Source organism: Anoplophora glabripennis, unplaced genomic scaffold (genome assembly GCF_000390285.2).
Source record: "Anoplophora glabripennis isolate ALB-LARVAE unplaced genomic scaffold, Agla_2.0 scaffold1251, whole genome shotgun sequence".
NCBI lineage: Eukaryota > Metazoa > Arthropoda > Insecta > Coleoptera > Cerambycidae > Anoplophora > Anoplophora glabripennis.
In genome coordinates, this window is record NW_019417374.1 from 1,554 (window position 1) to 25,942 (window position 24,389).

Consider the following 24,389-nt stretch of genomic DNA (forward strand, 5'->3'; position numbering starts at 1 on the left):
TCAGAACGTGATATTATCGAAACGATTTTAAATTACGATTTGGCAACCCTTGAAACATGAGAAACGAGGAGTCTCTTAGAATTGATCGCGGTATTAATAAAAAATTTTGATTTTTAATTTTCTTTTAAGGTTAATACAATAGAATAGAATTAAGTGTTTATTTTCAAATAAAGCAAAAAAGAATTAACATAATAACATGACATGGTACTATCGAGTCGATTTAAAAAAAAAGTAAAAATCAACTAGCCTCGTGATTTTTCAATTTTTTTTTTTTTGGAGGAAAGTGATACGATACTATCGAACTGACTTCAATTTAAGACTTCAAAAACATAGAAAATGACATAACAATACAGTTTATTTATTAAATGAAAATAAAATAGATATGAAAATATATCAAATATATAATTTTACAAGTGTTCAAAAAGACGGCCGTCTTGGTTTAGGCATAGTCCTACACGTCGTTCAAATGTGGTGTTAACATTATCCAGAATATCAATGGTGATATTTTGAAAAACTCGTAGGATTCGGTTTTTCATATCCTCTTTGGTAGTAAGGGGAATTTGGTATACCACATTCTCTGAATATTCAATGGTACATTTTCTAATAAATTTTCCATGGTATTTTGTAAAAAGTGAAGATATAATTGCCGTGTTAAATGTTCTTCGGAAAAATAAAGACCAATAACGTAAAGTCCAATAATCCCACCCCAAACATTGACTGACCTTACAAATTATTTTATTAAATATTTACTAGTAACTTGACACAATGTGACAGTTTTTTCCAAAGCCATCATATGCAACTAAAAATAATTTAGTTGCATAAAATTTAGTTTTTCAGAAATGTTGCTATATAAAAACTAACAATGGACCGATATGTGAATAAAATAGACTAATAAAATACAGGGTGTTCCATTTAAAAAAATGTAGAAAATCAAGTTTGAACTTTCTAAAAATGATCATATTATAAAAAATGCCCTGTATAAAATATCAATATTAACTAATATAGAAGCCTTTGTCTAACATTTGCCTATAATTGTGTCCATTGTATGTCTTAAATTAATTTGCAGTTTAGGTTTCTTGATTTTGTACAACTTTTACATAAACTTTTCTTCTGTATTATGAGTAACAAGAGAGTTATTGTACTTTCTCACACTAATGACCCACGCTGTATGCATGTATCTCCAAAACGTATCATTGATTACTGTGAAACCCCAATAAAATTTACTAAAATGGTTTAATTGATTATTTTCTAAGTACTAAAGTAAGAAAGACAAAAGGAAGAATAGAATGCATATATTTTTTTTACAATCAGTATTTTAATAAACTGATATTCTAAACTTCTGTTACGACCGACCAAACCTTTTATCATTATATTTTAATTTATTACTTACCTACTGGCAACATCTGTTGATATCAAGATCGATCTGTTTTTTGCTTTAAATTTTGTCAGAGCAGCAAGTCGTTTATTCTGTGACATTTGTCCATGTAAAGGAACAGCGGTTAATCCCAAATTTCTTAACACTAAAGCAGTCCTAATTGTATTGTTACATGTTGAACAGAATATCATACAGCTATTTCCAGCAAGTTCATTTAGAATATATACTAAATAAACATCCTAAAAATGTAGAGTGTGTTAATTAACAATATTTGCAATAATACAAATACAAAAATTTTCTACTCAGTGCCTCAGAGGTAGTGACGAATAACCATTATTTCATGAAAATCAATACCATATATTTCTACATCATTGGCAATAGGTTTTGTTGAATTGTTGGTAATGAGAATCAAATAGGGAGCAATTTTTAAGGTTATGTTTAAAATATTTATTTAAAAAACGGTTGAATATTTTGTATTTCATCAAATATACAATTTTTATTCAAAATAATATACGACTAAAACCGCTGTATCTTTTCCATTGCGTCACAAACAATATTCGTATGAGCTAAGACGAAAAATCCTAGTCAACTTAGTCACTGTTTTCATATAATTGAAATGTCATCTTGACAATTCCCAAATTTAGATATCTCGCAAATTTTAATATTGGTATTACTGGATTCGAAACTATGCCAAAAAATCAATATTGTCTGTCAAATTTTTAATCTGAGTGTTAGTTCTGTTTTGTTTTAAATGCGCTAGTCAAACTACTGTCTAAAATTAATATTAATACCCAACAAACGTCCTCCATTTTCTTTCACTATAATACACAAAATATTACAACGGTTGTTTGCAATAGATTGAGACTATGAAGACATTTATACCATCATTGTAACTCTTTTTACCACATTTGATAATGAATTCACGTCCGCAACGATTGTCTTTCATATTAGGACAAAACGGTTCTAGTGTTGGTGCTCCAAATAAAACATTTGCCAAAATTAAAAAACAACAAAACAAAATTGTCATCAGTTACATTTTTTAAACAAAGGACCCCGCACAAAATGAATGAAAATTGGGTCCCGCTAGATTTGGTTGAAATTGTAATATGTTATAGTTCTCGACATTCTGATGAAATGTTGTCATGGTCCCAAAGAGATCATATGGATAGTTTCAGAGATATAGAGGGGGGAAGTGTGTAATTTTGGCTGTAGGACTGAGTAAGCTTCACAAAGTTTCAAGTTGATGCATTCAATAACTGAGGCATGTAATGAATTTTGACCAGTAGGTATAATGCTTTTGGGATCGCTGAACCTGAATTCTTGGATAGCTTAGCTATCTAAGGTCACCTGGAGGTCAAGTAAAGGTCGTTTCAAGGTGAAACTGAAGAAAAGACGTATTGAATTTTGACCAGTGAGTGTAGAGGTTTTTGGGCTCGCAGAATCTGAATCTGGAGATAGCGTAACCCTAAAGGTGACTGTCAAGTCAATTCAAGGTTATTTCAAGATTAAACTAAAGAAAAGGCTTGTACTGAATTTCAACCAGTGCGTATATAAGTTTTTTTTGGGGTGAACTGAATTTGGGGATAGCTTAGCCCTACAAGGTCACATTTAAATCAAGTCAATATCATTTCAAAGTCAAAATAAAGGAAAGGCCTTTCACGAATGTTAACCTGCTTTGAGATTAACTCAAATGAAATGACCTTGACTTGATTTAAAGGTGATCTTATAGGGCTAAGCTATCCGCGAATTCAGGTTCAGCGGCAATCTCAAAAGCATACATACTTACAGGTTAACATTCGTGAAAGGCCTTTTCTTTACTTTGACCTTGAAATGATCTTGCCTTGATCTAAATATGACCTTGTAGGGCTAAGCTATCCCCAAATTCAGTCCCCCCCCCCCCAAAAGAAAACTTATATACGCACTGGTTGAAATTCAATACAAACCTTTTCTTTAGTTTTATCTTGAAATGACCTTGAATTGACTTGAAGGTGACCTTTAAGGTTACGCTATCTCCGGATGACACTCACTGGTCAAAATTCAATACAAGTCTTTTCTTCAGTTTGACCTTGAAACGACCTTTACCTGACCTCCAGATGACCTTAGATAGCTAAACTATCCAAGAATTCAGGTTCAGAGCGATCTCAAAAGCATTGTATCTACTGGTCAAAATTAATTACATGCCTCAGTTTTTGAATCCATCAACCTGAAACTTCGTGAAGCTTACTCAATCCTACAGCCAAAATCACACACTTACCCCCTCTATATCTCTAAAACTATCCATAGGATCACTTTGGATCCGTGACAACTTTTAATCAGAATGTCAAGAACTATAACATATCACAATTCCAGCCAAATCTCGCGGGACCCAATTTCCATTCATTTTGTGTGGGGTCCTTTAATTTAAAATTCAAATTTTTGTCAAAATGAATAAACATTGCAACTGAAATAACTTCTACAAAACTAATTTTCTATTTTAAAGAACTAAATTAAATATATTTTCTTCAAAGGCAGTAAATAGCAAAATAATGAAAAATTTTTCTTTTAATCATAAAAATACACATTTTCAATTTCATGGAAACTTTTTAGCAGTCAATGATCAACACATACCTTAAATTTTACTGGAATGAATATATAATACTGCAGTAATTTTTCAACTGTCTGATATTTTGTAGAAACTTCAATTTTAACTGGATCTTGTAAGCAAGCTCTTTGTAATTTTTTTACTTTTTTAGTCATAGTTGCTGAAAATAGCAATGTTCTTCTCTCCCGAGGTATAACCTTTAATATTTTATCCACTTCAACCTCAAAATCCATATTAAGTATTCGATCTGCTTCATCCATAACCAAATACTTTAATGCTCGTAAACTGAAACCTTTTGTATTTTCTAAATGATCTAATAAACGTCCAGGAGTTGCTATCAATATGTGTGGTTTTTTTGCCAAAACTAAAGCTTGAGTCATCATATCCATACCACCTACTATTACAGCACATTTTACACCAATACTAGCACCTAAGAGTAAGTAATTTAATTTTCTATAGTCATTAGGAAAAGTAAAAGTTTAGTATAGGGGCTTCATAAAAAATTAAAATCTGAAAAAATTGTAATATAACAATAATGCAATTAATGCTTTCGTCATATTCATTATGTTCATTTTCTCCTAGATATAAATTTTATAGGGGATATTATTAAAAAAAAAGGTTGGAAAATAAAACATAGTTTAACCAATCTTCAAATATCTTCACCGGATAAATGATGTATGTATTTTCTAACCCAGTTTACAACTTGGCTAGAAAGAGATAAAACCCACTTCTTACGCACTGTAATTTATGAGTTCCATTCCTTAAAAATTTTATATACAATGTGGCCAAATCACTTTAGGTATTTTTTATTAAAAATTCTACCTATGTAACCCTAGCCAGCATCACTAAATACCCTTATATCTCAACGTTCATTAAAATACAAATTGATTTTTTAAACATTTAAAGTTATTCATGAAATTTCCATTTCAGTTTAAAAATCTAGGAGGCTGTAGAAATGAAATGAAAAATTGGCCAGTTACTGACGGGTTAAAAATCCCATAGTGCGTCTATGTCCATGGCCCGATAAAGGTTTCGGCATGTTAATGCTTTACACTACACACTTTTAATTTATTAGATTTGAAAAGAACTTTTTATACATTTTCAATAGATTCTAGTACACAAAAATCATCCGATGTTTGAGATAAAAGGGGTTGAAATTTAAAAGTATATATTACATTTATTTAAATATCTATTAAGATGCTTCATGTAGATTGAATACTTGAGCTAATGACTTATGGGCAAAAATTTGTTGAGTTGGTACACAAATCTGTCAAACAGATATCTCTTTAGAAATAGCAATTTATGATGTTAATGAAATACTATGACCAATGGTGGATTTTATTTCAATAAAAAAAGTTCTTATAAACATGTGTCTGGAAACACTTAATTTTCGAGGTACAGGGTGTTGAAAATTAAAAAATATATTTAAATATTTAAGAAATATTATATTTAAATATTTTTTTAAATTTCAACACCCTTGAAAATAAAGTGTTTCCAGACAATGTTTCTAAGAACTTTTTTTATTGAAATAAAATCCACCATTTGTCAGAGTATTTCATTAACACTATAAATTTCATTTGAATTTGTGCCCCATAAAAATTTTAGGTCCGTACCAAATATCAAATTGGCTGAGGTTTCAGAAGAATGTTCTGGTTAATGGGGCTCACTATATTTAATACCGCAGTACTAAATGTAATTTACACATTTATTTTTTGCAATATTACAATAATTTTTCCTACTGTTTTTCTTAAAATATATTGTTAACCTACTTAGCAAATGTCATAAGTCCACTTTTTATCCAGACAGATTTTGGTGGCATCTAGCTGGCAGTGCATGAACCTGTCATGCTGAGATGTCAGATTTTACTAAACAGCGCGAAAACATCAAAATGCATATGTCGAATGTCCACTGCATTCGATTCAAGGGCAGAAATAGTCGTAAGTCCACTACTAGCTTAGTAGTTTGCATACGTGCTTATTGGACTCCACAATAATTAGCCCTTTTTGGAGAAAACAGTAATGTGTTGTTAAGTAAATGTTAATTATTGTTTAGGTAATTACATATTATTATATTTAGTATAAAAATATTTGAAAATATTTTGACCAAATCTAAGAAATTGTCGTATTTAATTTTGCCAGCGAAATACGACATTTTCTAATGACAGATTTAGTTTTCTTGGAGTTACGATATTTGTAAATCATAATTATTACGAATTGTGTTTTTATAACATCGATAAAAAAGTGTAAAGTACATTTTGTTGGAGGTTTTTTTATATTCTTTTGGTATAATTTCTTATTGTGGCAATCAATTTACAAAAAATTTTTGTTTTAGATTATATTTGATGATAGAAGAAAATAGATTCTGCTATCCCAGAGTCCAAAGCGCACAAAATCAGAAAAATCCTGTTATCCTGTCAAGAAATACTCGTACCTGATATTCCTACCCACTCAGAGTCACTTTTACTTATTGATATACCAGAAGTAACAAACAATCTCGAATTAACCTGCAATAGCTATGAAGTTTTAAATTTCAATCTTGAATTAGAAAATTGCAGAAAGGATTTGAATATACCTTTATCTGAACCAAGTGCAGTTAAGGACGGGATTTTGTACAAAAAATATCGCTCAGCGTGAGTCACGAAACGAGACCCCGGCAAGTGCTGCTCTAGCGGCCAACGCTTCAAGGTGTGTTTTTTAACCGAACGACGACGAACAGAAATCTAATAGTTTACGCTGGACCGATATTCGCCCGATTTTTCAGGAACGGCTCCAATTTGTGTACATACAATCTTATAAGCAAAGAGAGTAAAGAATTTATTAATTAGTAATAGATTATCGAGGACAATAATATTTTTTTTATTAAGTAAGCAATAATTTTTAGTTAATAAGCTTAAACAATCTTATAATTACTATTCCTTCATTATACGATTTTTAAAATTACATGTAGTTTCTTCTTCAAAAGTGACCTTAAAACACGTATAACATGGAATAGTCAACAGTCTAATGTTTATATTTTCACATTAACAATCCGATAATGTAAATTAACTGCTATTTTCAGTAAAAATATATACCTAACCTGAATTATTTTTTTACTTTGGCGAGTAGTATTAACTTAAAAAACACTGCTTAATTACTAAAATATATAGAAACTTGCTACTAATTACGTTTGGAGAATAATAAAATATATATAAAATATTATTGTATCTATTTAGTCCATTGAAATGAAGGCTGAACCTCCATGTTTTCCTCTGTCGATCAAACCTGGGCGCAAACATGTTTTCGACCCTCAGGAATCCTAATCCGCAAAAATGTTTGACCTAGCTGGTTAGGCAAGGGGTCAAAATGTCAAAAAAACGTAAAAAATAAGGTTTTTTGCAAATATCTCATAAACTACGGCAACTAGCAAAAAAATAATTGCACCATCGTGTTCCCAGGGAAATTTTACAACGATTTTATGCTATTGCTTATTAAAATTAAATAAACTTTTGTCATGTTTTGGACAATTACTAAGCAAGAGAGGGGAAGGCATTTGTGGAGTACGCGCACGCTACATGTATCGGCTGACTTGAAGCTGACAGCTCTAGCAGGTGCGCTTCTTTCGAATATAATGCGATTTCAAATATAATTAGCCTGCAGTTGTAGTGGATCTGAGTTCAATTGCCGGATACACTATTTTTTTGCTATTTACTTTAATTTTTAAATGGAAAACCAAAAATAATACTAATGAAGAACAGAAAAAAAAACTTTTTTGGAACGAAATACTTATTGCAAAAATGAAATAATAAATATAGTGCTCTGAAAAATCGACTTATAAAGCTTATTCTACAAATACTTGTTCATAAGTCAAAATTTGTATATACAATTGTTCCCAGAATGACAACTTTTTATTTCTTAATTTTGAAAACTTTTGAGGAATGAATAAAATAAGTCTAGTAGTCCGGGCGAATTAGTTTTTTTTTCAAAAATCGGGCCTACCTCGAATTTTACGTGTTTAAAATTAAGTAAAAAATACACTAGAATAAAAGCCTAAATATTGATTTTGTTCCTAAGGAAATTTGCTACAAGAGTAGGCTTTTGCGAAAGTTCGCAAAATTTTTTTTATTTTGCAACTTAAAAATCTGAAATTTCCACAGACCGCGAGATAATGTAATTACCTTTAGATCCTTTCTTGCGGAATTTCGATATCTTGACTTGGGCAGAAGATACACGGGCTCGCGTTTTCAACAATATAATTTTGCAATACGCCACCATTTTTTTTTGGGGGTCCGGATTGCAGGTATTTGTTGAGCACCCCAACAGTTATCTTTTCCTGTAGTTTCATCCAATTTCAGTCAAATTTGTTATTTTTATTTAATTTTGAAAATTTAGTATATTTTTCTATTCACCGCTAATTTTGCAATATAAAAATTTTTTTGCGAACTTTCGCAAAAGCCTACCCTTGTAGCAAATTTCCTCAGGAACAAAATCAATAAGTATACCTCATGTCGATTAGAGGCTTATTTTTGGAAATATAAGCGAAAAACTGAAAAAAAGCAATTATTTTATTTTCTTTTTTGTACCTAGCCTTATTTGAAACAATATTGAAAATCTGCAAACACATCTTCATTGACACTTTTTGCCCTCTATCCGATTTCTTATACAACGTTTCGCCTTTCCGGGGCTATCATCAGGTTAATTTTTTTAAGTATAGTTGCAGTTTTGGTAGCAATTCATGATGTTTTTGAAAAGACCGGGTCTAAATGAAAAGACCGGACCCAGTTTAAATCTTCTCGACACAACTCTAATCTCTTATAATAAAAGACAAGCGAGACACCCATAGTGAGCCTCTTGAATGACTCACCCTGTATACATCGAGGAGTAACGCAGGGCAGCAAAGTTTTAGTGCTATGTCGTGTGTTATGCTTTAACAGAAAATACAAAAATATATATTTTTTGCAACGCGATAGGACATAAGGAGCATATTTGAAAAATATTTTGTTCTGGAATTCCCCGTTACAGCAAACTTATATTTTTTGTAATGAAATATCACTTTATTCTCATATTTGCATTTAGTTAAATAAGCAAAAGTTGATTGTTAAGACAATATGAAATTAAAATTGTGTTAGTTATATTCATATTCAAGAATGAATTACTTTTTTGGTGGTCACTTTTTTCATTAAATATCCAGCGGTTTCCTTCTTATCGGTAATAAGTAGCTACTGATTTGTAGATTGAAAAAGAAATTTACCTGAGTCAGACTAATTTTTAAGCTGTAAATTTATTTTGAAGCTAGAACATAAATAACGATTTTATGTGGGACACCCTGTACGTAAAATTTATTCTTTATTCTTAATAAAGAAAAATTAGTACATATTATTGGTTTTTTATGCGTTATATTTTCGTACTATTTAAGCTTTACAAAATCTTATTACTTAGGTACTTTTAAAAAATTACCCATATTTATATATCAAAGATAATATTAACCATTATGCTTTATTTTAGCACGCATTTTATAATAAACCAACTCTGTGTTTTCACTTTCATTTTCAAGGGTAGCAACACCTGTAACAGAGTATACAAACAAATTATACTTAGAATATCTTAGAATCGCTACAATTCTGGTTCAGATACAAAATAAAAATGGAGTCGTGTGTAAAATGTCGTCATTTTACTTGAGGACACAAATTATAGAATTATTAATAAATATTAATCTGAAAATTAGATACAAATGATCCTAGGTGTCCGTTCTAGTGAGTGAAGTAGTATGGTTATTGTACCCGACCTAGTTCCGTCGTAAATGCAATATATTGACAGACTAACAGCATGGTTAAAATTGAGGTACTTTGGCATTTTATTTAAATTATTCTTCTGTTCTCATGAGCATTGAAATTTATCTCACTCACTAGCGGGAACCATTGCGAATACATTGATATATAATAATATTCAATTATGTTAGTTTCTTCGATGATTTGTGTCCTCATCTGAAGCTCTGTTACACGGTAAAAATATACATACTAAATCGCCCCCTTAAATTTATTATCNCGTTTGTAGTTGATTGTAGTGAACGAATTTTCGTTTGTAGTAGCAAGGAAAAAAAGTTAGAGCTATTTTCAAAATTTGCCATGAGTAAATTTAGAAAGCGCTTCCAATTTCAAGTTTATTTGTGTATAATAACTTCTACACGTCAAATTATGTTTTTAAAATTGTTTAAAGATGTTTGTAGTTGCACATATTCCATTTGTAATTCAGTGCAAACTAATGAAAAATGACTACACTCCAAACTCTGGCTCCAAAATCGTTTGTAGTTGACTGTGGTGGTGTTTATTTCGTTTGTAGTTATATGAAAACTGACGAAAGGTCACTAAACCCCAAACTCTGGCTTTAAAATCGTTTGTAGTTGTTTGTAGTGCCTTCATTTCGTTTGTAGTTCTTCGAAAACTGGCGAAATGTCTATAAAGTCCAAGCTCTCGGTTTAAAATTGTTTGTAGTAGCGTTTATTCCGTTTGTAGTTCTTCGAAAACTGACGAAAAGTCCCCAAAATCCAAGCTCTGGCTTTAAAATCGTTTGTAGTTGTTTATAGTAGCGTTTATTTTGTTTGTAGTTGCATGAGAACCTACGAAAAGTCACTCAACTCCAAGCTCTGGCTTTAAAATCGTTTGTAGCTGTTTGTAGTAGCGTTTATTTCGTTTGTAGTTACATGAAAACCCACGAAGTCACTAAACTCCAAACTCTGGCTTTAAAATCGTTTGCAGTTGTTTGTAGTAGTGTTTATTTTGTTTGTAGTTACATGAAAACCCACAAAAAGTCACTAAACTCCAAACTCTGGCTTTCAAACCGTTTGTAGTTGTTTGTAGTGCGTTTATTTCGTTTGTAGTTCTTCGAAAACTGACGAAAAGTCACTAAACTCCAAGCTCTGGCTTTAAAATCGTTTGTAGTAGCGTTTATTTCGTTTGTAGTTCTTCGAAAACTGACGAAAAGTCACTAAACTCCAAGCTCTGGCTTTAAAATCGTTTGTAGTTGTTTGTAGTAGCGTTTATTCCGTTTGTAGGTGTATGAATACCTACGAAAAGTCACTAAACTCCAAGCTCTGGCTTTAAAATCGTTTGTAGTTGTTTGTAGTAGCGTTTATTTTGTTTGTAATTCTTCGAAAACTGACGAAAAGTCACCAAACTCCAAGCTCTGGCTTTAAAATCATTTGTAGTTGTTTGTAGTAGCGTTTATTTTGTTTGTAGTTGCATGAAAACCTACGAAAAGTCACTAAACTCCAAGCACCGGCTTTAAAATCGTTTGTAGTTGTTTATAGTAGAGTTTATTTCGCTTGGAGTTCAGTGGCTTTTCACCAGTTTTCGAGGATCTACAAATAAAATAAATGCTACTACAAACGATTTTAGAGCCAGAGTTTGTGTTTCGTGACCTTTCGACGGTTTACGTGTAACTACGAACGAAATAAACTCAACTACAAAGAACTACAAACGATTTTAAACCCAGAGCTTGGAGTTTACTGACTTTTCGTCAGTTTTCATGCAACTACAAACGAAATAAATGCCACTACAAACAACCATAAACGATTTTAAAGCCAGAGTTTGGAGTTTAGTGACTTTTCGTAGGTTTTCATGCAACTACAAACAAAATAAACGCTACTACAAACAACTACAAACAATTTTAAAGCCTGAGCTTGGAGTTTGGTGACTTTTCGTCAGTTTTCGAAGAACTACAAATGAAATAATCGCTACTACAAACAACTACAAACAAGTTTAAAGCCAGAGCTTGGAGATTGGTGACTTTTCGTCAGTTTTCGAAGAACTACAAATGAAATAAACGCTACTACAAACAACTACAAACGATTTTAAAGCCAGAGCTTGGAGTTTAGTGACTTTTCGTCAGTTTTCGAAGAACTACAAACGAAATAAACGCTACTACAAACAACTACAAACGATTTTAAAGCCAGAGCTTGGAGTTTAGTGACTTTTCGTCAGTTTTCGAAGAACTACAAACGAAATAAACGCTACTACAAACAACTACAAACGATTTTAAAGCCAGAGCTTGGATTTTGGGGACTTTTCGTCAGTTTTCGAAGAACTACAAACGAAATAAACGCTACTACAAACAATTACAAACGATTTTAAACCGAGAGCTTGGACTTTAGAGACTTTTCGTCAGTTTTCGAAGAACTACAAACGAAATGAAGGCTACTACAAACAACTACAAACGATTTTAAAGCCAGAGTTTGGGGTTTAGTGACCTTTCGTCAGTTTTCATATAACTACAAACGAAATAAACACCACCACAGGCAATTACAAACGATTTTGGAGCCAGAGTTTGGAGTGTAGTAATTTTTCATTAGTTTGCACTGAATTACAAATGGAATATGTGCAACTACAAACAGCTTTAAACAATTTTAAAAACATAATTTGACGTGTAGAAGTTATTATACACAAATAAACTTGAAATTGGAAGCGCTTTCTAAATTTACTCATGGCAAATTTTGAAAACAGCTCTAACTTTTTTTCCTTGCTACTACAAACGAAAATTCGTTCACTACAATCAACTACAAACGATTTTCTATAGGAATCAACCATCAGATTTAAGTGCGGCCAAATTTGGGGGATTGGTTTTTTTATAGGCCATATAACTTTTTTTTTGAGCTACTACAAACGAAAATATTGTTACTACAAACAACTACAAACGAAAATCTATAAGAATTTCAAAAAAAAATTGAATTTTGAAAAGTCGGGTGCCAGGTTCACATAGGTGCTATTATAAAATAAGCACTAAAATTACACAGAAAAACACACAAGAAGAAAATATTGAGGCCATCAATTTAAGCTATCTTCAGAACATACAGGTCCATCCTACTACTTCTAAAGATGTTTCAAATGATGTTTTTGTACTGAAAAAGATTCCAGTAATCGTACCAATCCAGATTATACCAAGGAAATTCAATTTTCATCCGAGTCCAGTTCCAGCAGCAGTGAGAATGGTGAGACATTTGAAGTGGGTGTTTTCAAAGCGAAAGATGTAAAAAGAAATAAAAGACATAATTTGGACGCAGAAAAATGGACTGTTAATGTAAACAAGAGAAAGCGAGAACGTGATTATTATGGCAAAAAAAATTAACGAAATTTGGAATTACCTAATAAAAAGAGAAAAAAGGCTAATGAAAGAAGCATGTGAATATAAAGCATCACAAAGGAAATTCTATGCACTGTAAGAAAGTAAATACGGAAACTCGAACGCAAATATTTAATTATTTCTGGTCAAAACTAAGTTGGGATCAACGTAAGATATATGTAAATCTTTTGGTCGAAAAAGAGAACACAAAACATCAGCGAAACAAAAAAGATGAAACTAAATCAAGAAGACATTTTAGTTGGATTTATTATTTAAAGACACAAAATGAACAAAAATTTTGAGTATGTAAAAAGATGTTTCTAAACACCCTAGGAATAAATGAAAGATCAGTCATCAAATGGAAAAACATACAGAATAGAGAAGTCAATATAAGAATAAATGCTGATAAAGGTGAACCTTTAGATAATGACACTGAAAAAAATAGGAAGGACATTTTACATGAATTTTTTAAAGACCTTCCAAAACTTGAATCCCATTATTGTAGAGCTCACTCATCCAAACTTTATCTAGAACCAAACTGGGAGTCAAAGGCAGCTCTCTATAGGTTTTATAAATCTTGTTCTGAAAGTCGAAATGTAAGACCTTTGTTGCAAAAGGTTTTTGATTTAGTTTTTGCCGACAAGAATCTCAGTCTCTCACCCAAAAAAGATGAATGTGATACATGTGTCGCATTTAAAACTAATAACTTACAGAAAGAAGAGTATGCTCTGCATGAAATAAGAAAGAATGAAGCAAGAGAGGCTTTTAAAAAAGATAAGCAATCTAACAGCAAAGTTTACTATATGGATATGCAAGCAGTATTATTGTCCCCTAAATCTAATGTATCATCTTTATATTTTAAGATGAAATTAATGGTTCATAATTTTACTATTTATGATTTAAAAACAAATGATGGTTTTTGTTTCATATGGCATGAGGAGTCGGGGGGGAGTCACATCAAATGAGTATTTATCTATAATTACAATTTCCTGAGAGGACAAATAGAAGATCTTACAGAAGAACAATCATTTTGTATAGTGATGGATGCACGTCACAGAACAGAAACAATACTCTTTCAAATGCTCTTTTAAGCCTATCCGCTGAACATAAAATTATTATAGAACAAAAATATTTAGAAAAAGGGCATACACAAATGGAAGCAGATTCAATGCATTCACTTTCTGAAAGGAAATTAAAAAATGTAACCATTAATGTACCAGCTGATTACATTGAATTCTGCCAAAATGCCCAAAGGAATCCTGGTCCTTATAGGGTTGAATATTTAGGTCATGAATTTTTCAAAGATTTTAGTAAATTAAAGCGACTTAATTCGATTCGCCCTGGCTTCAAAGTAGGGGATCCAGTTGTGACTGACCTGCAGTGCCTAAAGTATGTATAACCAAGATAGAAGCCTTCAATACAAACTTAGGCACACTGACGAATATACCAATTTAGTACGAAGAAAAACTGGACAGTCACAAAGTGTTAACCTCAAGTACTTACCTCAATTACATAAAAAACCAATACCAATTAAAAAAGAAAAGTGGAACACTTGCAATCTCTAAAATCAAGTATTCCAAAGGACTTTCATTGTTATGATAATTTGTCATATCACTAGTTGTTAGGAGTATCAAAAATTCAAAGTTTTTATTTTATCATAAACATTCTTAAGCCGGCATCAGATGATAAAAGTCACTGTTAATAACAGTTACTCACATAAACTATTGCATGTAAGAAGAAACTTTTATAATTGTTGAACTAAGAAAATCTCTGTAACTCAAGACCATGCTATCATACATAAACTGTACGAGACTTTGCCACCAAGCCACCCGTGTAGTAAATAGGATGGTTTGAAGAAAAGTACTCGAGTAAGGAGTAAGGAGGGTGTACAAGGGGCCTAATAAGGCCAAAGTGCCGTGGTGGAAAAACAATTCCACCACTCTCCGACATACATACATACAATAGTTGAACTACTATGCCAGTAACTTTTACATTAATATCAAAGTAGACATTATGGTTCTACTTTTGGAAGTAACTACTTCATAAAATAGTACAATGGCTACACAATTTATTCAACTTCTATCATCTGACGCAAGCTTTAGGTTTTAGGTAATTTTTGTGATTCCTTGAATGAAATTCAAATAAATAATTATTATAAATCACAAGTTTTTATTTTGTTTTTATCTGTTTTTTTTTAAGAATATGTCGGAAGTCCTCAATATTTTAAACAGAAAAAGTCCTAAGTCCATAGACAGAAAAATTTCATAAATTTTCTAAAAAAATTTATTTAAATTACGTTCATGTTCATGCAAAATTATCAGTTACTTTGAATAATAGAGAGTGAACAGCAGTTTTTTCTATTTCCTATAAAATTTGGTCAAGTGGACTTACGACTTTTGCAAAATAGGTTAATGATATATACAGGGTGGTCCCGAGGTAATGGGCCAAAATTCGTGGGTAGAATCCTGAAAATATTGCAATTTAACCGAACTTACCTTGGTCCAAAAGTTAATAGTTAAAGAGATACAGAGTGTTAAATGTAAAATATTATTTTTTTTTTTTTCATTTATTTCTTAATAAATGCAAATAGCCACACAAAATTTTGGGGTTTGGGGTTCTTTGGGTCGAGGAATTGAAATCCGTTCACATTTTTGGTATAGTTCATAGAGGGCGCTAGCTGCAGTAGATTTAATGTGTTAAAAACGACATAACTTTTTATACTTTAAGGTATCTCATTTTTGGTATCAAATTCTTATTTTCCATTTTTTTTTACACAATGGTATACTTGGCTTTGAAACTTTCAATGCTAATAGTTAAATAATTAAAATAATTTAGAAATGTCAAAAACAAGGGTTTATTTAGAATTAAAAATTGTAATGAACAGTAAAATAGTAAACATTAGTAAAAAATATCTCTTCTGACAATAATTGCTACACCATCTTGGAAGAAATCGAGATTCTGCCATAAAGGGTCCCGCACAAAATGAATGGAAATTGGGTCCCGCTAGATTCGACTGAATTTGTGATATATTATGGTTCTCGACAATCTGATGAAAAGTTGTCATGGGCCCAAAGTGATCCTATGGATAGTTTCAGAGATATAGAGGGGGGAAGTGTGTGATTTTGGCTGTTGGACTGATTAACCTTTACGAAGTCTCAAGTTGATGGATTCAAAAACTAAGGCATGTAATGAATTATGACCCGTAGGTACAATGCTTTTGGGATCGCTGAACCTAAATTCTTGGATAGTTTAGCTATCTAAGGTCACCTGGAGGTCAGGTAAAGGTCGTTTCAAGGTCAAACTGAAGAAAAGACTTGTATTTAATTTGGACCAGCGAGTGTATGGTTTTTTGAGTTCGCAGAATCTGAATCTGGAGATAGCGTAACCCTAAAAGTTACCTTCAAGTCAATTCAAGGTCATTTCAAGATAAAACTAAAGAAAAGGCTTGTATAGAGTTTCAACCAGTGCGTATGTTTTTTGTTGGGGGGGGGGGAATGAATTTGGGGATAGTTTAGCCCTACAAGGTCACATTTAGGTCAAGTCAAGATCATTTCAAGGTCAAAGGAATGAAAAGGCCTTTCACGAATGTTAACCTGTAAGTATGTATGCTTTTGAGGTCTCTGAACCTGAATTCGCGGATAGCTTAGCTCTTGTCACCTGGATTTCAAGTCAAGGTCATTTCCTTTGACTTAATCTCAATTCAAGCCCCGCAGGTGACCTTATAAGTATAAGCAATGTACCTACTGGTCAAAATTCATTACATGCCTCAGTTTTTCAATGCATCAACTTGAAACTTCGTGAAGCTTACTCAGTCCTACAGACAAAATCACACACTTCCCCCCTCTATATCTCTGAAACTATCCATATAGTCCACAGTACAGGCCCCCCCTGGAAAGTTGATTACCACATACTTTATAACTCCTGAGGAGCTTTGTTTTGACGAGTCTACCACATTTTTCCTCTGTGACTTTTCTCGATTCCTCCGCTTTTCCACTCGGAAAAGTCCAAAAACATGGCAATTTCCCGGGGTCTTGAAAAGTCAAGACCACATCTTTTATTTTTAGCTTCAGTACTGGAAATTTTGTTGCAAATGCCGATTTAAATTTGTCCGACAGAAATTCCTCCGACATTGACGTGTCTACTGGTCGAAACATGCCAAAATAACAGGGTATTGAAAATCAATTACCACATGGGTAATTTTTAGTAAAATTAATTGTAAATAATTAGTTTCAGTTAAAAAGTATTGTTGTCCGACAAATTTCAAGCCGCGTTTTTTCAGTCCAACAGCTGGAAATCGGAATTTTCACGGGGTATGATATATCGATTACCACATGTCGGACAAAAATAACACACGATAGAAAAGTGTTTTTTATAAGCAAAAATTGTAATGTCCGACAAAAATATATCCGCAAATCGTCAGTCCAACAAAAAATTATGAAAAAAATTTCATAAAAAATGTGCACATGTATTTATAATTTCTAATAAAGTATTTTCATGTATTAAGCAAAATTCCATATAAATATACAATGCAGGGTGTTTCAGAAAGACCTCCCGTAAATACAGGGGGTGAGGACGACAAAAAATAAGAATTTTTTGTTGTATAAAATAAGTGACTTTTCTCAAAGCTCAAGCTTACTTTGAGAAAAGTCACTTATTTTATAGTGTAATATTGTAAGTTTAATTAAAAGCCTTTTTTCTCGAAAATCGTCCACATTAGAAAGTTCTAACAAGAGTACATTATTTTTAGGAAATAAAATTGTACAATAGAAATTGGAGCCCGAATGGTAAAAAACCTAACCTTAAAAAAAATAGAACTTAAAATGTAATAAGAATGTAGCATAACTAGCGCCCTCTATGAAATATACAAAAAATAATTAGGCTAGCGTATTTGGCACCCTTAAAAACCCCGGACTACCAAATTTCATAAAAATATTTCGCACCGTTTGGAAATTTTTGTAAAAATTCTATTTAAAAAATTTTATTTTGTCTGTATCTCGAAAACAAGAGGAGATAGACATATAGTTCATAAGACAAAAAATTCTCATTTTTTTTGTCGTTTGTACTATCACCCCCTTTATTTACGGGAGGTCTTTCTGAAACACCTTATATATATTTTTCATTTTATTCTTGTAATTGTAAATCTCTTATGCTCAATTTAGCCAAATAAATATCGAGAAAAGAATTAAACGATTTCAAAAAAGTATGTATAGTGTAAAAAAATTATGCACAAAAGTTTAGAATTTTCTTTTAGAAAAATAGGAAAATTTTTGTAAAGGAAAATAACAAACGCGAATGAAAACTTGAAAGAGAAAAACGGATTTTTATATCAAGCATAATATTAATTTATTTAGAAATAATGCATTATGCACTAAGATAGTATTAATCGTCTCAAAAATAACTTCATTTGTTTATAACTTTTAAATTTTTAAGCATAAAATGAGCAATATTATAATTATTTGTTTGAAACAAATAATAATTTACATAATAATAATTAATAAACATTTATAAATATGAAATTTTTGGAGTGAAAAAATTAAATTTCATCATGATTATCGATTTATTGATTTTTTTAATAATTTACGGACATTAAATCGTTGGACACTTATATCACTATTTTGTACAGTAAATTTAAAAGTGGAAAAAATAAAATTAGATATGTGGTAATCGATTTTTCATACCCCATGAAAATTCCGATTTCCAGCTGTCGGACTGAAAAAACGCGGTTTGAAATTTGTCGGACAACAATACTTTTTGACTGAATTAATTATTTACAATTAATTTTACTAAAAATTACATATGTGGTAATTGATTTTCAATACCCTGTTATTTTGGCATGTTTCGACCGGTAGACACGTCAATGTCGGAAGAATTTCTGTCGGACAAATTTAAATCGGCATTTGCAATAAAATTTCCAGTTACTAAAAATAAAAGATGTGGTCTTGACTTTTCAAGACCCTGGGAAATTGTCATGTTTTTGGACTTTTCCGAGTGGAAAAGCAGAGGAATCAAGAAAAGTCGCAGAGAAAAAATGTGGTAGACTCGTCAAAACGAAGCCCTCAGGAGTTATAAGGTATGTGGTAATCAACTTTCCAGAGGGGGCCTGTACTGTGGACTAATAGGATCACTTTGGGCCCATGACAACTTTTCATCAGAATGTCGAGAACTATAACATACATATTACAATTTCAGCCAAATCTAGCAGGATCCAATTTCCATTCATTTTGTGCGGGGTCCTTTAATGGTAAATCAAATTAAATAAATGATGTTGCAGGGAATCTAAATATAAGTTACCGTTCAAATTCAGAGGAAGTTCATGTGGACCCAGAAGGTGGTTTCCTATAATTCCGCACCAAACATTTCTTTTGAATTCTCGTTGAAAGTGACGGTCAGTGACTGGGTAAGGATTTTCATTGTCCCATATGTGTTTGTTTCTAAAATTGAAAACTCCTTGATGGGTAAAGGTGGCTTCGTCGGTAAATAGCATGATTTAAAAATTAACGGTTAAGGTTTTGCCGAGTGCGTATAAAATGCGCAAACTGTAATCTACCTGGGAGATCTGCTTGTAAAAGATTTTGACCTGGTGTAAAATGGTAGGGATACATCTTTTCCTTATGAAAGATTTTTAGGACTGTTGTTTTATTTACACCGGTGGTTCTAGTTATTTGCCTACTACTAACTTCTGGATTCTCTGCCACCCGAGTTAAAATTTCTTCTTGGTCTACTGTAATCGTGTGCCTGATGTGTCCCACATTGTACCTTTTAGGACGAAAAGTACTCAGTCTCTCCAAGTCGATAAAAAAAGTCTTGAAATAGCTTTCGATTTGGTTGCCTTCTATTTGGATATAACTCTAAACACCGACGATGCGCTTTACACCCAACAAAATCTGTTTGCGCATAAACGCAGACCATATCGCGCATTTCTTCGTTTGAAAATATATTATATCTCGACATTCTATCTCACTTTTATGTACATACAATTTAAATTGTAAGCCAAGATATAATTTTAATTAAGTACGAATAATACTGAATGGAGAGTAGCATACAAATGACAGCAGTAAAACAAGTGGAAAACGTCAATTATTTGATTTTCATCCAAAACCTACGTAACAAATTTTACCGCTAGGAATTTTAGGAATTTTAGGAATTTAGTTGTAATTTAATGCATCTGCATTAAAAGTTTCAAAGCTAAATTTCTTGAAAACGGTGCGAAACAGCCACATTCATAAAGTATACCTCATTTGTGTAAAAAAAGTTGGAAAATAAGAATTTGATACCAAAAATGAGATATCAAAGTATAAAAAAGTTATGTCGTTTTTAACACATTAAATCTACTGCAGCTAGCGCTCTCTATGAATTGTATCAAAAATGTGAACAGATTTCAATTCCTTGACCCAAAGAACCCCAAGCCCCAAAATTTTGTGTGAAGATTTGCATTTATTAATAAATGAAAAAAAACAAACATAATATTTTACGTTTAACACCCTATATCTCTTTAACTATCAACTTAGGTAAGTTCGGCTAAATCGCAATATTTTAGGTTCGGGAATTTACCCATGAATTTTGGGCCATTACCTCGGGAAGAAATTTAGACATAAATGTATAGAAACTTTTTATATGTCTTGAGTTCCTCTATCATGTGGTGCTATGCATTGCACTTTTTTCCATGTCACCTTGTATATACATAAAACCTACAAATACCTGAGCATCATAATTGTACATATTTTTTTTTCTATCAGCTCCCATACTAAACAGTTACTAATAAAAAAATACCTAGTGCTTCAAACTGCTCCGAAATTTGAAAAGCTAATTCTCTAGTAGGTGTCAAAATTAAAGCAAAATATCTCTGAGGATTTTGTAACAAAGCTTGTAATATAGGCAAAGCAAATGCAGCCGTTTTTCCGGAACCAGTTTCTGCTAATCCTATTATATCCTTTCCTTGCAATGCCAAGGGTATCGATTCTTTCTGTATTTTAGAAGGCTCTTTCCATTTCAATTGATCACAAGCTTTACACAGGACATCTACAAGACCCTAAATTTTATCAATTACAATAGCCGAGGTTAAATCTCACACGTGGTAGATTAACTTACCAGATCTTCCCAAGTCATCATTTTGTCTAATAGAGGTATTGCCTCAATTTGATTCATTTCTTCCGCTTTATTTTCATTTTTATCCTTAATATCATCAGATTCAATTAATAAAGACATTTCGAGTAGAATATAAAACTTATTAATTGCTTTTTTTGTACCACACTTGCAATTGACGAATTGACAAGAACCATAGAAAAAATAAAATACAAGATAGAACGAAATCTCCCTAAATAATCCACTAAACCATTACCACAGCGCCTCTGGTGATTTGGAAGCCTAACTAATGCATAATGTAGACAACCGCAGATATGTATATGTACATTTGGTTGCCTAATTTAAGTGCAGTATTTATTGTTGCCCATGGGTATTATTATTAAATATTTTTCCTTTGTATTTAAAAGTTTAAATATATATTAAAGTAAAGAAATCTACCTTGTTTAAATTGTCCATACTTTAATATATATATTTAAACTTTTAAATATAAAGGAAAAGCATAAACATACCAGAACCCCATTTGTTTAAAGGAATAAAAAAATATTTTATGAAATACAAAACAATTTATTATATAAACTAGAAATGGTTCATTACAACGGAAAGGACATATTTAATACTAAGACTTACTTATCTAAATTATTCTGAGTAAAAATATGTTATGTACTACCAATTTTCTTATATTTACATAACTTAACAAATTCATAAGATTGTTCCAACAGCTGCAGGCCATTTTCAAATTGTCGGAACTCAAAATGAAGTTATTTTATGGCCAGAGATTAATCATAAAGAATATAATTATGTCCAAGCCATGCAATCTTTATTTATTAATTAATATAATTAACTGATTGAAATAACAATTTTACGAGTACCAAGTAAAATGCAGAGAAACTACTGTTGTTTATCTACTAATATCTCTAGATATTAAATTGTATCAGCTTATATATTAACAAATCCGATAAAAAGTATTATTTCACTTCAAAATGTTAGTACTCATTATTATTAAGATAAAATGTATATTTTAAAAGATCACAACAATCAACTGCGGAAATTGACAATTCACAAACTACCTGCAACCGCAACCGTTGGAACAAACCTTATAAGTATTTTATTTATATGTGATCTTGCATACAAATCTTATAAAATAAAGATTCTATTTTAAGTGTGTACCCTCTTGCAATATAAAAAACATTTTTTATAAAGCTTTGGATATATTATCATTTCTTTTTAAATATTTTTTTCGTTTCATTAAAATATCTATTCCGGATGTGCCGGAAGTGCAACATTTTTATGATATCAGACTTTAGTACTTCTAAAATAAGTTAAAGATACCATATAACTTTGTCCCTTTCTTCGTTTGTTTTCTTTCAAAAGGATTTTATAAATGACAAATTAGCCATTTTAAAGCGCAATTTTCTCGGAAACTGACAAAGATAGGTATAGGACATAATACATATTTTAGTGTTAGTTTCTTCAGCAGAATTGAAAACAAAAATAATATACAAGGAGTTCCATATGAAATAACAAAGTTTATGGCATTTTCGGTCAAATAGGAAGTGGCGGTCAGTTGTTTTTATTAAATTTTGCATCAAATTCAATGATACGCATGCCAAAAATTTTAAATCGATATCTTTTTTCGTGCCTAAGCTAGAGCTTGGGTAGTAATCTAGTGGTCACCCGGTATATGACGTATTTATGGCTGCCTTACCTGAACATAATTTGCAATTTTTTCAAACTTTTCCCCGACAAAATCTTCAAGGCCATCAACCTCATCCAGAAATTGATTATAATGTAAATTAGGCTCAACTGACTTTTCATCAAACATTAGTACACAGAACTTATTGTCGGGTTTAATTTTTTTACTAGCTGAACTTAAAACTTTAAAAACAGCATCATGAATTCCCGAAGAAATGGGAATTCTTGACAACACTTTTTGTAAAGTTACTCTTGAAGGTAAAATAAACAAAGAGGATAGTAATTTGTATGCTGCGTTACTCTGCTTGTAAAGGGCAAGGGCAAGAAATTTATCTTCAATGTCAAATCTTCTACCTTTAGCCTTTTTGCCAAATGATTCAACCTGTCTTTTGAAAAAGTGAACTGCAGGATGGTTAAATTGTTTGGTCAAATTTTGAAAGCATTTTTCTTTTGACCATTTTTCGATAGTTTGGATTTTACGTTGTCAATCCATTTTCCGTTTGGAGAGTATGGAAGCTTTCTTCTCGTAATACAAAGCTTGCTTATACAGAATTCTGGAGACAGGAGACAGTTGTGAACTCTTATGTACACCAACATTTTTCAACAAACCATGTTCTGAAAAAACGGCAAATAAAAACTGATATTACATTAACTCATTAATATTACATACTGCGTGCTACAGGATCATTTAACCTTATTTGAGAATTTTCAGATGTCTGACGGTACTGAATTGCACCCAATTCATTATTTTCATCACCTAAAATAGAAATACAGCTAAATGTGATACTAAAATATGCTTTTTATGAAAATTAAAATACATGAATGTTGACTACTTAAACTCTGTATTCATGAAAATATACTTACCAAAATGTACAAAGGTAGAACTGGTTGATGGACCAGGATTATTTGGTGTTGACATAAATATACGGCCATCAGGTTTAATTTTGCTGTGGTTTAACTATATAACTTTTTATTTGGCAGACAAACGTATTAACATATGACAAACGTCAAAAGTACATAAACAAGGGTCAAAATCAAAACAAAATGATACCTGCATTACCTGCGTTTGAAATCACAAAAACTAAATAGCACCATCTTACGATATGGAAGCCGAAGTTACAGTGGAATGTTAGGTATGCAAATGGTATAGGTTGTTGTATATCAGATTTCATTCTATGTTAATATTCCATTTTCTATGACAAGAACACGTAGTCACACAAAACATTGTATAATACAAGAAGGAGAAGGTCATTTTCATAATACCAACATTGAAACACGACAGACATTTAAGAGAACAGCTAGCTCCCTCATTGTGTCTGGCCATTGATTCTGTGATCCTCGAGCGAGCGGCCGAACTGAGCGGACGTGTTTATTGTGACGTGAAGTGCATTGCAACGAGCAAGATCTACCTGCCTTTATTAAGGCTACCTGGAAAGAATCCCTTTCTTTCCTCTTAACCACCGACCTAATCCCCGGCAAAGCATAGAGGCCGTCGGCATCTTTGTTACAGGTACCTGTGCCGGGGTTATGCCCAGGTAAGTTTTTACATTATTTATCAGTTATTTGCATT

At 31.8% G+C, this 24,389-nt stretch overlaps 1 protein-coding gene across 1 annotated transcript; it reads right to left on the bottom strand.

Moving 5' to 3' along the window:
• Positions 1–1,390: 1,390 nt before the first annotated feature.
• LOC108915136 (probable ATP-dependent RNA helicase DDX47) lies at positions 1,391–24,054 on the bottom strand (the record flags this gene model as incomplete). Its single annotated transcript, XM_018721100.1, is given in 5 exon segments — positions 1,391–1,614; positions 3,983–4,386; positions 20,816–21,074; positions 21,134–21,321; positions 24,026–24,054. Coding segments are annotated over 5 exon segments (1,094 nt in total), but the record flags the coding sequence as incomplete, so codon positions are not given.
• Between the last annotated feature and the right edge of the window lie 335 nt (positions 24,055–24,389).